The following is a 16549-nucleotide window of genomic DNA, read 5'->3' on the forward strand; positions in this document are numbered from 1 at the left end:
TTTTTTTGAATTTCACTTTTGGTCATGTATCCACGAGCTCTACCTCTGGTGAAAATTTTCTTGCAAATCAGAGAACCTCCGGCCCAAATTGTCCGATAATAAAAAAAAAATCCCCATTAGTCAAAATTTTACAATTTTACTTAAAAAGTTCTGTAAATTGGGTTTACTTAAAGAAAAGTCCTGCTAAATAGTTTCAACAAAATTATCAACTCATATATGTTAGTATCATCTTTGTTACACGCTTTTTACGAACTTATATGCCTTTCTAATGATTATGAGTCAATTTATTTGAAAGTTACAATTTGAAATATTTGTTTGATTCGAGATCGGTGTTTATTTTCAATTTCACTTTTCATGAATGAATGCCGTCGCAGTGAATGAAATCATAATTGAACCAAAATAAAAGATTTTCGCACATCTCAGCAAAGTCATCGCGTAGAACGTAGTATCCGTCATAAATCTGCACGTTTATTTATAAATACATATCGGCCACCAGCGGTCACCCTGACACCTTCCCCTCCCCGCTACCACAAACATTCTAAATCTCTAGTAGTAGAAATGTGTACACAGCATCCAAAATACACCAACGCGCGCGCTTCCTTGACCAGTTTTATTGGAATGAGTAATCAAAATTCCACAACGGTGATGAAATGACGTCGTTTTGACGGTCAATTCTGGCGAAAGTGGTTCAAAGTCGACATTCCCGTCCTGCCATGCACTGAATTTTCACACAACGATAACACTAAGAATCATTTGGTGAATCTAGCTGAAAAATTGTAGATGGAATGATGGAAAATGGAATATGTATCAACATTTAACGTATAATGCTGCATTAGCAAGACCGATCTTTAAAAAAATAGCATAACATATATTAAATCATATAAAGGTCAATGGGATAATCGGCCCAAAAACTATTACGACTACAGAAAACTAAACCGATGCATAGAGTGCTTCGGGGAAGCCCGAGCAAACGTGTTCATTTTTTCGTGTCATCGGCGCGGTTCCCGTTTGCGCGCGACTGTGGGTAGTGCTTCGGAGAAGTGTTCGTTTTTCTTGCTCGGGTCGTCGGTGGTTGCATGTTCCTGTGGAGCGAGCGATTTAATCAAAGTGCGGTTAGCGTTGTGCGAGTGCGAAAAGATATTTGTGTTCAGTCGAGGATGGATTACAAACTGGTGAGCTCGATTCATTGCCATGATTACACATTTATATCGAGGCAACGTTACGTTTTGTATTTTTCAAATAAACTATGGATAGTAGAGTGGTTCAAAAAATGGTTTTTGCTCCACACCGCTCATTTGATTCTAGACCAAAACTGAGACTGCACAAACCCATTAAAGTTTGTTATTTTGATGGATTTCTATGGTTAAAGATCTCATTCAGGAATTCTTGCAAGGATTCATCCAAAGGATGTCTTTAACACCAATGCCTAAAGTAATTCCTCCAGAGAATTCTTTAGAGATGTCTACAGGAATTGCTTCATGTGTACAAAGAATATCTTCTACGATTCTTCTAAGATTTCTCCAAGAGTTCATCAGGAAGTCTCTCTACGATTTTTTTTATCAATTCTGCCATGATTTTGTCTATGTATTTTTTTCTGAAGATTTTAGAAGGGTTTCTACAATAATTTTCGAAACAATTATTTCAATTACTACAGAACTTTTTTGAAGAAATTCAACAAAGTTATATTGTAGTTTCTCTTCAAAGATTACCCCAAAAAATTCTTCAGGGATGCCCACCGAATTTCCTCGGTAATTGTTATCATGATTCATCCAAGAATTTCCAGCATGAACTCCACGAAATATTCCCTAAAACCAGTTTCTTCAATAAAGACAAAGACAATTTACACCGTCTTCAGCCAAAGGCTGCACAGACTGAACGATCACTAACATTAGGCAACGGACAACACATAACACCCAGTAGTCCAGCGATGAATTTTTCGTTTGACGAAAAGTTTCCACCGACCGGAGTGGGAATCGAACCCACACCCCGTGACACAATACGCCTAAACGACTGACGCCGCTAACCGCACGGCCACGAAGCACCACAGTATTCGTTCTGAAACTCTTGTGCGAATACTTCCAGATGATCCTGTCAAGATTCAAAATTCTTCGTTTATTTTTCTAGTAATTGCCTTAGAGTTTTGCCTGTGGTTTGTGGAATTCAAGCACCGGTTCTTGTTTTTTTCTGCGCCGCCGTATTGGAAGTTTTGATTTTTTTTTTTTTCATTTTCGCGTTTTGTCTGCAGTGCTTGGTGAAACCCAAGCAAGCGGGTCCGTGTTATTTTTCTGTGTTGCTGAAGTAACTTCAGCCGAGGATTGATTACTAACTGGTGAGCTCGTTTCATGCTTGTGATAACACAAATTTGCATCGTGGCAATGTTGCATATATTGAATTGTTTAACATGCTATGGATGGTTCGTCACTACAAGTGTCGGCATGAACCCTTATTTCTGATTTAAAAAAAAAAAATGATACACGTACCTACTCTTTTATTTAAAAAACGTACCTGTTCTTTTATTAAAAAAAAACACTAGACAACGGACAAGCATGCTCCAATGGTACAGCCGAGAAAAAATCCTGACGAATAGTTTCAATGGCTGCAGTGGAAATCAAACCCACACCCCATGATACGATGTGCTCAACTGCCTGACGACACTAACCGCACAACCACGAAGTCTGCAGCTGTTGCAGGTGTCCTTTGAAAAGTTCGACATTAGAAATGTCGACGCACTGATAGCTAACTTTTTACATTGAGGCTACATAAATCGCATCACTTACCAAGGTGAATCCTGATCATGTAGCTTTTGATCCCTCCCACTAAACAAAACTCCTTGCTGTGAAAAACCATGGAGATGTAGAGGTGATCTCGATCTCTAGTAGCAATTGACGTCACACTAATAGTCCTTCCCTTCCTCGATGACCGTAAGGTCGTGGCCGGCGCTGTTATTGACAGTACTAAGTTTGGAGTTCTCGAAATTGTACATCGAAGATGGTACGCCACCCCCCAATTGCATATGTTGATTCCCTGTACAATTTTGATTACTCCGGTAAATCACGGAGCAGCAACTACGAATTGTACGGTTATCAATGGTTATACCTACGGTTTTGCCTCAATATTTGATTAGAACGATTTCCAGATATGACTTCCCAAACTGTCTGTAATGTAATCCACTGGTATAATTCACAATTTACAAATTATGAAGATTTACCAAAAATGTGTTAAAACTGGGCTGGTGAAATCGTGTTGTTAGTAGGATTCGTTGTTGGAAGTCTTGTGTATTTATCTAATTTAGCTATATCTCAATGCAATCAATTCAAAGAGGATTTGTCTTTATTTCCAATCGTGTTTTTAAAGCCTTTCTAATCAATTACAATGTATGCCGTTGTGCATTTTTACAAAGTTATGGAAGTTTAACTATATAAGATGCTTCAAGGGCATTCCATAATTTTATATCGGTTTTTAAAATTAGGTAACATGGTTATATAATTTATGGACAACTCCAACAATTCTTCCACCACTTTATTATCTTCTAATTTATTTATTCATCTTCTATCCACAGATCATGAAAACAATGATCACGAGGAGCTCGACTCGGACGAGGAGTACATGTACACGATGTCGCAACCAAATCCCAACATCGATACCAACCGTATCGACGAGATCCCTGCGAAGGAACCCAAATTCAACGCAGTGCCATTGAAATCAGCTTTAAAGAAGAAGAGTTCCAACCCGGGGACGCCAACCCAAGACAACCGGGCGCTAACGGTGCGCTACGACAACAATCCGACCGCGACGATCAAGTAAGTGGCGACGATTTGTTCAACGATTATGAAAGGATAATTTTAACACAGACAAACAGACGTAACACTTAGAACAATTTCCTTTGAAATCTCATTTTACACAGTCATGTGGCCATGTTGTACGAAGTACGATTATGTGCCTGCAGAAGGCGTTAATGTGAAACGTCAAACACGAAGAAAAACGATGCGTGTGCCTTTTGGTCGATAGTGTCACGTCTGTTTGTCCATGATTTTAATATTACGATTCAGCCGACTATTACCGTTCCTAACTCATTTCCCGCGCTGCGCCATTCACCATATTTCAGACTCGAACACACAGTTTTCGTTCGTTGTTTAGTTCAGATTCGAGTTTTTCTCCACCCAAAACCTGTTCAATAGTTTATCGCCAGGAACGATTTATGGTTGTCCTGTTTTTACTAGAAATTGTGCGCACCCTGTACCTTCTCCTATTTGGCTATGCTAAAATCCTGAAATTCTGAATCTTTGAGATTAATCTATCCTTCAATGCTAGTAATTCTAACGATTGGGCTTTAATTGGTTCAGTATCTTTACGTAATGCCTTCAAAAGCTACGAACACAGTGGTAGCGACAACTCGGTGAAAAATTAATTTGTCGCTTTCATTGTCTTCGACTTTTAGCGTTAAATTTACACAATTATTATTCTAAATTTTATCTGCTCACTAAAGTTTCTCAAGCTAGTTCTGTGTGTAATTCCTAAAGACTTCCCTGTTTATCGTTCTTAATGATTTACACTGTTTTTTGTTGAACGAGAATAACTACCTCAGCTGTTTTGATACCGAATACCAACACTTAACCAATGATTTTTCTATCCACTTTATTGTACATTTTAGGCCAGTTTTACGACCACGGATTAGAATATGGTAATTCATCTTATAGTGCTCTGTTTATGTGACACATGTTTTGTGTTTCGTTTTTTTTTTGTTTTGTTTCCTCTTGTGTTTGGTTTGAATTTCCCTGTTCTGACACTATCTTTATCTTACTTGAAACTGTTGTTAACCCCGTTTATGTTCATTTGTTTTTGGTACCTCACTGCTGTTTGTTTTATTTTTGATTGCAATTTCACCTTTTAACTTACACTAATGTATACTAGAACGATACCTAAACGTGAATGTTTTTTCTTGAGTGCTGCACAATGTTCTTTAACTCTGATCCATCGGTTAGGTATCATCATCTACATTTCAATCATTAGATACGCTATTCTAAATTATCATGTGAAAAGAGCGGAACAACCTTTGCAAACTGAAGCTTTTCTCATCCACCCCAGTCGTTAAATCTCGTAAACGTTCACTTTCTACCACTAAAACTCTCTTCTACATGACAGTGGAGCAAGTACCGTTCAACATTAGGTGAATTACCCTATATAGATATTTCAGCAGATAGCCGTAGCGGTAAACGCGCAGCTATTCAGCATGACCAAGCTGAGGGTCGTGGGTTCGAATCCCACCGGTCGAGGATCTTTTCGGGTTGGAAATTTTCTCGACTTCCCAGGGCATAGAGTATCTTCGTATCTGCCACACGATATACACATGCAAAAATGGTCATCGGCATAGTAAGCTCTCAGTTAATAACTGTGGAAGTGCTCATAAGAACACTAAGCTGAGAAGTAGGCTCTGTCCCAGTGGGGACGTAAACGCCAGAAAGAAGAAGAAGAAGAAGATATTTCAGCATATACATAGGTAGGGCTATTTCATCGTATAAATAGAATCGAGCCAACCACCTGCTGATCATAGTAAAGACCTAAGATTTCATGGAAGCTGTACAATTAGCGTGTGCACCAAGAATCATACGAAACTTACTACAAACACACCATACACCTCGCATCATTTCATAATAATTTATCCACGTCTTCTATGAACTATCCAGAAGCAACCAGAACTCATTTATCATTTCCCATTGTCACAAGGAAGGAAGCATTATGTTCTTTCTCTCACCATAAAATCATGTACCAAGACAGTCTTCCCCATTCGGTGCACATACAAGTCATCCTGAGATAGTGTCCTTTTTGTATACTCTCATACAATATTGTTCGAAATATTGAACATCCACATGCTGGCACACAGCCTCAGGCCGGTGATCATCTATCTGGGGCATTGTACTGTTGCTGCTACTGTCCCTGCGATAAGATATAGAACTGCAAACCCACATTCCGACTGGCTTAACTCTCCTGATCCAGCCTCCCACGTTCATTGCGAAAGAAGAAGTATTACCATCATAATGGAATAATTTATCATTCTTCGCAGAGTATGAACGAACACTCCAAAGGACTGCTGCTGCCTCTCCCTGGTACATACTGGATCTCTTCCGGATCCGGACAGTGTTCTTCTCACCAGTATGCAGTCATGTTTTTCCAGCAACCCAGAGAAGTGTCATTGCGAATAAAGCATAGTCTCCGACACCCCTTCTTGCAGGTTTCACACGTATGCCTTTTCCTCTATACATGGACGTAGCCGGACAGGGCGTTACTTATTTCCTTCATATATTCCATCTCTCCTTTTCTAATTTTTGCTCAAATTCCTCAAAGAAATACTTTACTATTTATGTCTGATTTTATTTCAGATTGTATTTTGAGGGATGGTATTTCCAGGAAGTTCTCAGTGACCTACAGGCAGGGTTGGGAAAAGTTATGAGATTCACACTACAGTAGGCAAGCATAACAAATCACATCAAGGCAACCTCTAAGGACAAAAGGAAGTCTATAATGCTCTTATGTCCTAGATCTCCTATTTATTAGGCATAGTTGAACGGTTAGCATCTCTGTGTATAGATCTGAAGGTCGAGGGTTCGATCCTGATTGCTGGCTTTTTGATTTTTTTTTATTCTTTAGAACAACAAATTATGACCTTGGCCAGCTTTTTCCACCTGCTCGGGTTGCTATTCCATCTGACCCCAGCCGTATCAGCTTTCCCCGGTATGCCTTTTCAGAAGTAATGATCATAGGGATATTTTCAGGATATCCCAAGACAAGTATAGAATCAATTTTGAAAGATATTTTTACAAAATCTCTTAAAAATAAAATTTGTAGGGTGTCTGAAAGAATTAAATAGGCAATTCCAACACCTTAGAATATCTTATTAGACATTGATGGAGGATTCATTAGCTATGGGTAATCCTAAAAACATGAAGTAATCCTTGAAGTGTTTTATGGAGTGTTTTATTACGGGATGAAACACTGGAGAATTTTGTTTTATGGAGATCCTCAATCAAATCATCTTCCGTAATCAACCAAATCATCACGCTTTTTTCAATCCGTCCAAAACCGTTAACTAAATTCGTAGCGTAATCATGACATTGCATTTAATCACATTTAAGATTTGGACTACACATATTTGAAAATTACTATATGAAGTTTGTTAAGTTTTTAAGATCTTTATTTGGCAGGATTTACTCAATACTCAAAGACGGCAGCACCAAATTGCTTCATTTTTTCACAACATACTCTCATTATTCCGAAGAGTGAATATCCGAATACAATAAAATTGATTTTGTAGCCTGAGATGTTTACGTGGGTTATAGCTACGCGTCGGTACCCCAAGGAATTTCGGACTATTTCAGGATCCAGTTGTTCAATGAACAATATTGACACAGATTCTAAAACAAGAAGAGTTTTTTGAGAATCTGTGCTAGAGCTGCCGGTAGAGTGGTTAATCACACAACAAGGATGCGGAAAGGGTCGAAATGAATTCGTAAGAAATTGGTGAATAATGCCTTTGAGACCGTTCACCCCCTTTAAGGAAATCCTGGTCACGCCCATGTCATCTACAGCACACTCTGTCACCTCCCACATTGACATTGCTGCAGTGAAAATCGTCGTTCCTTGCATAAATTGTTTCGGCTAAGGCTGGTGAAGGCAATGGGAAAGCCCTGTCGAAGCGTGTATGATAATGAGTTTCCAAAGTATCCTCTAACCTCAAAATGTTGTGAAAACAACCGTTCTACTCGTCGTTATGAAAACATATTCTCTCTCTCTCTAGAGGTATACCTTCAACAACCAGCCTGATGGAAGTTTCTCCGTCACGAGTCAAAGTTTCGGCTCAATTGCCCACTTCCTGAGAGTGAGGCGTTCGTGCTGTGGCGCGCAACTTTCCAGTCCTAATTCGGTTCTCAATTAAAAGCAGGAATAAAATAAAATTCTGACAACCGCCTCCCTTTTCGCCCATCGCGTCATGAAAACGAGTTTATTGAGTTTAACCGAAAACTCCACCATCCGAGAAGCTAATTAAATTTTCATCCTACACTTGCCAATTTCCGGTTCCGGGAAAGCTCCGGCCCAAAGTAGTCAGAATGTGTTCCGGGAAAAGTTTTGCTCGTGTTTCGCACAAAACACGCTTTTCTCTCGCCGAACGATTGCCATGTACGTATAGCTAGGAACGTGTTTACGGGTAAGATTAGAAAGAAAACACTGATCTTGGGTAAGAAATGGTGGGTTTCGACATCAACTTTCGGAGGCTACCGCAAGCAAACAGATAAGCAAGGTGGTAAATGTTTTATACCTCGCGTTCGGCAGCTCATAAAAAATGAAACTCCTATCTTAGATCAATGTGGGTGGGTCGACAAAAAATGCGCTTCCGGTGAGCCCAAGAGAAAGTTTTGAAATGGATAGTCAAAGATAGCGTTGCGAAAATTACAGGTCGCGAGCTGATTCTTGTTGAGTCAAAGTTTGATTGAAACTAGAATTTAGCATAAGCTTCAACTACTCTATAAAGCTTTCCAAAACTCAGCATACTAGTTGAAACTTTCAGCAATATTAATCTTCAAATATCGCAAGTTTTGTCTTTAGACACCGTCTACAGTTTCTTTTTGAGTGTATATGATTTGAAATGTCATCAAAGTTATTCCAAACACTCAAATTTCATCAAAGTTAGTTCAACACATCGCTCTTTTTCGGAAACCTCAGAATATTATTTGAAAAGTTCGAGACATACCTAAACTGACTTTCAGTGGGATTAAATAGATCTCCACAACCGCCTTTGTTATGGTTTGAAGAATGAGTTTTGACTACATACACGTCCATATGCCAATTTCAGGCTTAATAGTAATCATCCATCCAGGTCGTACACGCAGCGAACTGGACTATCGAATTTCATACATTTTGCCTTATGAAAAATGGAACGATTATTGCAATACGAACGCTTTATGTATCGTTTTAGCATCACTCCACATCAAGGCGTCGATAGGCGTGTAATGTACGCTCGGGCTTATCGATCGCAAAGTTCATGGTTCGATTCCAGGTTGCCGCGAAAACGTTTTTTGTTTTCAAATTCTGGTTTCATAAGGCAAATTTATGAATTTAAATCCGATTTCTTGTGGCGAATTTTCATAAGGAATTCCTATGTTTATCGATAGTCTATTTGCCTGAGTGTAATTCAGAGGCCTTAACTTTTACTTGAGAAATTATAAAATGATACGAATTCATGGAATGATTTAGGAAGGGATGATATAAAAACTTTGCTTAATAAATTGTCTCAAATGGTGAAAGCGAAAAAATGCTACACGCAAACAAATTGTGTTGTATAATCTACCGAATCCATGGTAGAATTAAGAACTGCACCAACGATTTTCAACCGACTACAAAATTCTGTTAAGTTTACTATAATCTGGTGAAAATCACTGAGCAGTGCAGTAAATTTGACTATGTCCATAGTAGCATCCACTACAAAGCATTGTATTTCAATACGTGACACCCACCGTACAACACAGTGTGGTCAAAAGTATGATGCTAAACTTCTCAAATCAAGAATGTTTCTAGTCAAAAATACTACAACTCTGGTTAAATCAACAGAAGAAATTTTCTTGTGTAGTGATGTTGACTATGTTTTGGTAGAGTTAACAGATTAATGTAGTCGGTTGAAAATCGTTGGTGCAGTTCTTAATTTTACCATGGATTCAGTAGTTTATACAATAAAATTCATTTCAGTGTACCGTTCTCGAACAATGTCAATCGAACTTGTTAAAAATTGTCTAGTGGCTGAAGTTGGTCAATTCACAAAGTACAGTATGCAAATACGAGTGACTATTTGCGGAAGCTTTTACTTATTTTATCTACTTTTTAAACGAGTAAATACGTAAAATTGTATACTTATTGAACGTTGGAAAATTCAATCCAGCTTTTTAAAAGCGCTAATGGCTGCCGCAAACAGGCTCGCTTTCTGGTAGGGATCGATCGATTTGACGTTTGGCTTGGGTCATTTTATATTGAGTGGATCCAAGCCAAACTTCTAATCGACCGATCCCTACCAGAAAGCGAGTCTGTTGGCGGCAGCCATAAACGCTCGTTAAAAGCTGGAGTAAGTAATCAAATTAATATTAAGTTCCAAAATCCATTAAACCCTTCAGATCGCAAAACTTCACCTTAATCACACATAACTGTACAAGGAAAACGAACTATGTTCTCGACAGATTCTTTTTTTCATCACCCCGGAGGAAAAGTTCGTAACCGCCGCCACGAACTTTACCGCTCAACTGATCCTTCTTAGGGTTTCTATTCCTTCATATCTGACCATAAGCGTGTAAAAATGGCCGTTAGCTCCAACGCTTTCAATAAAGATAGCCTGACGAAAGGAGGATAATAAAGTCGAATGAAAGACTAAACAAGATTTACTTTACTGACGCGGGAAAGGTTTCCATCACCTGACCATCGGGCAAAATTCCGTGAAGAGTTATCTTCTCTCGGAAATCATCATCACGTTGGCGGACGGTCAGCTTTTTTCCTAGAAGGGATTACCCCTGCTAGGGAATACAGTTTGCCGCCTTGAGAGAGTTGTCCTTTACTTTCGTGTCAATGCCAGACAAACGAAATTGAAACAAACTGATTGGACGCTACTTGTTTCCATTGGGTTTTTCGCCAGAATGGGTTTCTGTTTAATTTTGTATTCGTTTAACTCGATAACTTTTCAGACATCAGAAGCCAAGAGGGATGGGAGTTCATCTGGCTTGAAGAGAACAGTTCCGATGAGATCTATTTGAAATCAACAGTCCGTTTGAGTTTTCGCCGCCTTTTTTTACTGTGAATAGGAAAGATGGCGCGGTCCCAGGGGGACTTTTGTCTGCTGAATCAATGTTTACCGGCATGGCGCCCTCAGGGGAGGCAATTCATCACTCAGTCGGAATGAAGACGAAGCGTCAATTTCAGCTTGAATTTCGCACACTTAATCATCATAATTCCTAATGAAATAAGTTCCACAGTCGGCGACTTCATTGGAAGACCGAAAAAAGGACAGCACTCACTCTAGCAACACATTACCTCAGTTTTGCGGTGGCTCTGAGTGGTTTCTAGGATATTTTGTTGGAAGTTTCACTTTTCCATCTCCCGGATCAGTCTTTTTTTTTTAATTTCTTAATTAGTACCATTCTAAACTAGTTTTTGAGCTTTTTCGCAATTAGTTAGTAATAATATGTTTTCCTCTTTCAATGCCGGTATTGGCTTCTGAGGCTTTTTCAAAGTTTTAGATAATTTCCAAAAAGGCTAAGAGCCAGGGTCCAATTGAGAAATTTTATTTTCAAAATTTTTGTTTCTTAATTGACAAACACGTTTCTTGAATTCTTTCTGCAAATCCTGCCATATAATTTTCATAGCAGGATCGCGAGTGCGTTGAAATTGCCTTCTCCTCACGTTTTCAAGACGGATCAAGAGTTTAAGATCATCGTCTATAATCACGGATTCATATCTTACTTCACATTTTGGTATTGCAATGCTCCTGGCTTCAACAATAGAATTTGTTAAAGTTTCAAGAGTATTGTCAATATCAAGCTTTGTTTGTAAAGGAATGTTAACATCTAGGTTAGATTCAATATATGTTTCATATATATTCCAGTCAGCTCAAAAATAATTGAAAGTGAAGCTGATAGGATTGAGAATCGCTTCATGGGATATTTGAAATGTAACAGGCACATGATCAGAATCAAAATCATCATAAGCAACTAATTGGCTACAAAGATGACTAGAGTCGGTTATGACCAAGTCAATCGTAGATGGATTTCCAAAAGAGGAAAAACCTGTAGGGCTATCATGGTATTGAATTGAGAAATATCCTGAAGAGCACTCATCAAATAAAATTCTGCCGTTGGAATTACTTTGAGAATTATTCCATGACCTATGTTTGGCATTAAAGTCACCAATGACAAAAAAAAAATTGACTTATTGCGAGTCAATTTACGCAAGTCAGTTTGGAGCAAATTAACTTGCTGTCCAGAGCATTGAAAAGGCAAATAGGCAGCTATGAAAGTATATTTACCAAACTGTGTTTCAACAGAAACACCTAAAGTTTCAAAAACTTTAGTTTCAAATGATGAAAACAGTTGATGTTTTATACGCCTATGAATGATGATTGCAACTCCCCCACATGCCCCATCAAGTCTATCATTAAGGTACCCCGGGGCAAGTGAGAATCCGGGGTAAGTGGGGCGTTTCGTCATAGCTCAACTAGGAAAAGTTTTCCATGGGGGTATTCTTCTACAAAGTTGAAGATACAATGACAAGGAATGTATTTAGTACTAAACATATTGTTATTTTTATTACCATGTGGTTCATTTAACAGTTGTCAGTTCAGCGCCATTTTCAACTTGCATGACAAATTGTGACACGTTTCACGTCTTCCATTGACTCGCAAAAAATAAATGTGTTATAAATCGAATTTCCATCAGTAAGCTATAATTTTTAGTATTATTACAAGCTGCTAACGATAAACCAGTATTTTGTTTTCATTTTATATGAAATTGTCGATGGTCTATCTTACCCAAAAATATATTTGTACCTGTGGTAAGTGGGACCTATCAAAACAAAAACCAGAATCAAAACTTTTCGTACACGTTTCATACATTTTGCTAGAGAGTAGCACTAAAACATTCAAACAAATGATTTTTATTATAATAGATCAACCTCAAATTACGTAATTGCATAAGAGGGAGAAGAAAAGTGTTTTTATTCTTTATTTTTTAATTATTTTGTTTATTTTTGAAATACGACTTCAAAATTGAACAAACACACAGCTGAAATTTGAAATGCATCTTGAGAACGATTACTTTTCTATGTTATTTGAACTTTATTTGTTATTTCTACCAAATTAAGTAGTGATGGAAAACAATTCCATCCCATAAGGTGGTTTTCTGCCATGCATATAAATAATAACAAAACATATTTATAATTTCGTCAATTATTCAATGTTTATGTGCTACATTTTAATTAACAACTTATAAATAATATATTTTGAACATGTTTTATTCCTCTTTACGCTTTTATTGAGGAATTTTCAGTTAATATTAAATGTGAGGTGACATACTATTAAATAAAGAGTTTCTTCCTAAAACGTAACGTATTTTATGGTTGATCCCTTATGTACATCAAATATGTACTTAAAATTAAGAATCTATAACTTATCAATCCTATTATGGTAATGGTTGACTTACTGATGTGGATTGACGCATGAAACTGGATGTGTCCCACTTGCCCCGCTTTGCGAGGTAACTGCGTCCATTGGCTCATTCTAAAACTTTCTTCCAAGGTTTTCACAATTTCGAAATTATTCGATTAGTTTCATGCACACACCAGCAAATGTGTTGCCAAAACGTGATTGTGTTGTTGGATTTGAAAAATATTGACATTTGAAAATTTTATTTAACAATTTGTTTGAACTATCGTTTTTTTTCGTTCCCACTTGCCCCGCGGTACTTTACGATAAACAAAAAAGTTAAGATCTCTTTTGAGTTTAGATCCAGGTTTTAAATACGTTTCGGTAATAACTGCTATATGCACGTTATTAACCGTAAGAAAATTAAACAGCTCGTCCTCTTTACCATTCAGAGAACGAGCATTCCAATTTAAAATATTTAAATTATTATTTGGATCCATTAGCAAAACGTAATCCAATAACAATTTGATTAGTAAATTGTACACCAACTTGGACTGCTTCAGTCATAATGGTGGCTTTGAACATTGCATCAATCATTAGATTCAATTGTTCAGTTAGAAAATTAAAATCAGAGGCATCACTTGAAGTGGGTACATTATCTGATGATTTACCGTTAGAATTTGCGGTAGACGAAGAGGCGGAGTAGATGTTACCTGTGGCGGCCGGGTTTTTTTTTTCATTTGATTTGAAACAAGTAGAATAGGTACTCATAGAGGAGGAGTTCAAATTACCTGCTACGATATCGGCAAAGGGTTTTCCTTGGGTAAATACATTCGAAATTAAAAGAATCGAACGGCTACCCGACGGATTAAAATTTGTTTGTGAATGAGCATGATTATGGGTATGATTCTTGATAAGGCGATCGAAATATGAGCATTGTTCGATACTCTACCAAGGGAATTCCGGAAACGACCGTTATCGTAATGGATATTTTCTTGCATATGCATGGCACAAGCCTCGACGACTCTCCTTCGGGAAGGGCAAGCCCAAAAATTTGACTTATGATTGCCCCCGCAATTTGAGCTTATAAACTTGGTGGTATCTTCCTTTATTGGACAGACGTCCATAGCAAATCATCCATGTGGCAATGTTTTGTGCCATGACCCCACTTTTGACACCGACGGCACTGAGTGAAGTTCTAGTAATTTACTCCAGGTTTCTGGAAATGTTCCCATGTCACACGGACATCGAACATAAATCTAGCTTTTTCTAAAGCTTTAATATTATTTAGTTCTTTTTTGTTAAAGTGAACTCGCATTCCGGGGAAGCGTCCTTTCTTCCATTTTTGCCACGTTTAGTGACAGTTTAAAATCCCACTTTTTTTGGAAGGAAGTCGTGAATTCAGAGATTCACCCTTCCTTTTGTTTGTTGTTGATACCAGGTTTAGTTAATGAACGATAGAAGACGTGACCTTCGAGAGGTTTTTTCCCAAGACGGTGTCCAAGAAGGACTACCACCGCTAGCTTTCGCCAACGAGTCCAACGAAAAATCGAAGGCACGGGTCCAAACAAGGATCGTAAAGGGATCAATAGTAGAAAAAAATAGTATTGAAAAGTACTGTTTTAGTAGCACTGAAAAAAAAACTTGAGACAATCCGAATCAGATGTATGCTATGCGATAGTTGCTAGAATATGATTCCATACTCGAATTCAATAGTAAACTAACTGTTTAAATAATAAAACAACTAATAAACAATCATTTTTTTAAACAACTAAAAAATAAATAAACGGATTAGCCCATTTGCAAAAAGAATTGCTCAAATACTTATTATAAAACGCTTTTTTCGTAAAAAAAATAGTTTTTCAAAGTCACAGGACAAAAACGTTAAGGGAGTAGTCAGGGTAAGCTCAGAAGGATTACTGGTCCATCCCCGATTGAAAATGCCCGGAGATGAATCATTGTTCCACCAGTTGAAGACACGGGATCAACTGAGTTTCTGATTGTACGATCCACAAATGGTGTACGGAATCAAATTGCGACAAATACAAATAATTGGCAAAAATCCGCACGTTCAACCAATCATCTTCAAACATTTTGGGAGTATAATAAAACGTGTTATGAACGTTTTCCCGTGATTGTTTCATAGAGTTTCAATCTGATATAAAAATGCACGAGCTTTTCTCTTCACACTACTCATAAAGTCCTGTACTTGGACCAACTTTTTTTTTGCGTGGCAGTCCATTTTTATCTCCCTCCAATTTCACTTCCTTAAGATGCTTCCGAAGTTCCTGCTTCATGGATCCTATAATAATTACCCGAATACCATTACCCCGAATCAGTGTCTGCATATTTCAATATACAGTCAACAACGCCGACCTTCAGTAGGATCCGTCATCGTTGAATTCTCATCCACCTACTGACAGCAAATTCAATTTCGCTTGTGAAAAAAATCATTTCCATCAGAATACTCCACAAAAACATCCGCAAATTGCAAAAGTTGTATTTTTTATTAAAAGACAATCATGATCTATCAACTGGAGGCACCACATTTCCGTTTTCTTACACCAGTAATATAAAATTCATTTGTATTTTTTTATATTCATTTTTCAATTTCAGTACCTCTAGGTGAAATTGAATATTGAAATGACACCAACAAAGGGTGAAACTGAATGTGTGCGTATGTTGCACGTCGCATTCGTTCTCGAAACCAGATTGGCCTCGTGCTAGCGGAGTTTGTTTTTGTTCGTTTTCGCACCGATCGGGTATCTTTCGGCTGAATTTATACAATACCATTTCGGAGAAAGGACCATAACCCCGAATTTTCTTGCCCCGAAAAATTCAAATTTAAGATCCGACAAATGAACACCATATATTATTCTATGAATAAGTTGAGGTTAAGCACGTCTTCTCTTGTTCATTGTCTATCAAATTGTCTATAACAGTTAGGGAAGATTCAAATATGACGTCCATCGTTTATATTTGTCAATAAAAAATCTTGGTAACAGTTTGTTTTTTTACGTGATTTATTTGATTAAGGCCTAAGGATGCAGTTTTGTCAAAAATAAATTGCAAAGTTTCATTATCGCCAACAACAGGGAGTAGAATACTCTCGTTTTCAAAATCAGGAATGAAATCTGCATTACGTTGATTGAAATCGCCATAAATATGCACCTTATTTTCGGGAGGAAGTTGATTTATGATTTCTTCTGCTATCAGGAAAAAACTCTCGTATGTTGACTTACAAGCCTGATCTGGGGGAAAGTAAACTGATACAAAAATATGAGTTTCATTACCAATATTTGATTTACACTGGCATTATACAACCTCCAAAGAACAGCCGATAATAAGGTCCTAAAGCCCTGTCCCAATTTTAGTGCCAAACGC

At 37.7% G+C, this 16549-nt stretch overlaps 1 protein-coding gene across 16 annotated transcripts in view; it reads left to right on the forward strand.

Moving 5' to 3' along the window:
- Positions 1–16549, forward strand: part of LOC5565278 (phosphatase and actin regulator 4) — a 557239-nt gene that overhangs the window by 529176 nt on the left and 11514 nt on the right. For 13 of the 16 annotated variants that reach the window (XM_021843448.1, XM_021843459.1, XM_021843460.1 and 10 more), the window contains 2 exons: positions 3560–3800; positions 4652–4681. In XM_021843448.1, coding sequence (XP_021699140.1) covers positions 3560–3800; positions 4652–4681 — 271 coding nt within the window. The remainder of the gene's footprint in view (positions 1–3559; positions 3801–4651; positions 4682–16549) is intronic. The other 3 variants (XM_021843449.1, XM_021843463.1, XM_021843464.1) reach the window with 1 other exon arrangement.

Source organism: Aedes aegypti, chromosome 2, assembly GCF_002204515.2.
Source record: "Aedes aegypti strain LVP_AGWG chromosome 2, AaegL5.0 Primary Assembly, whole genome shotgun sequence".
Classification (NCBI taxonomy): Eukaryota; Metazoa; Arthropoda; class Insecta; order Diptera; family Culicidae; genus Aedes; species Aedes aegypti.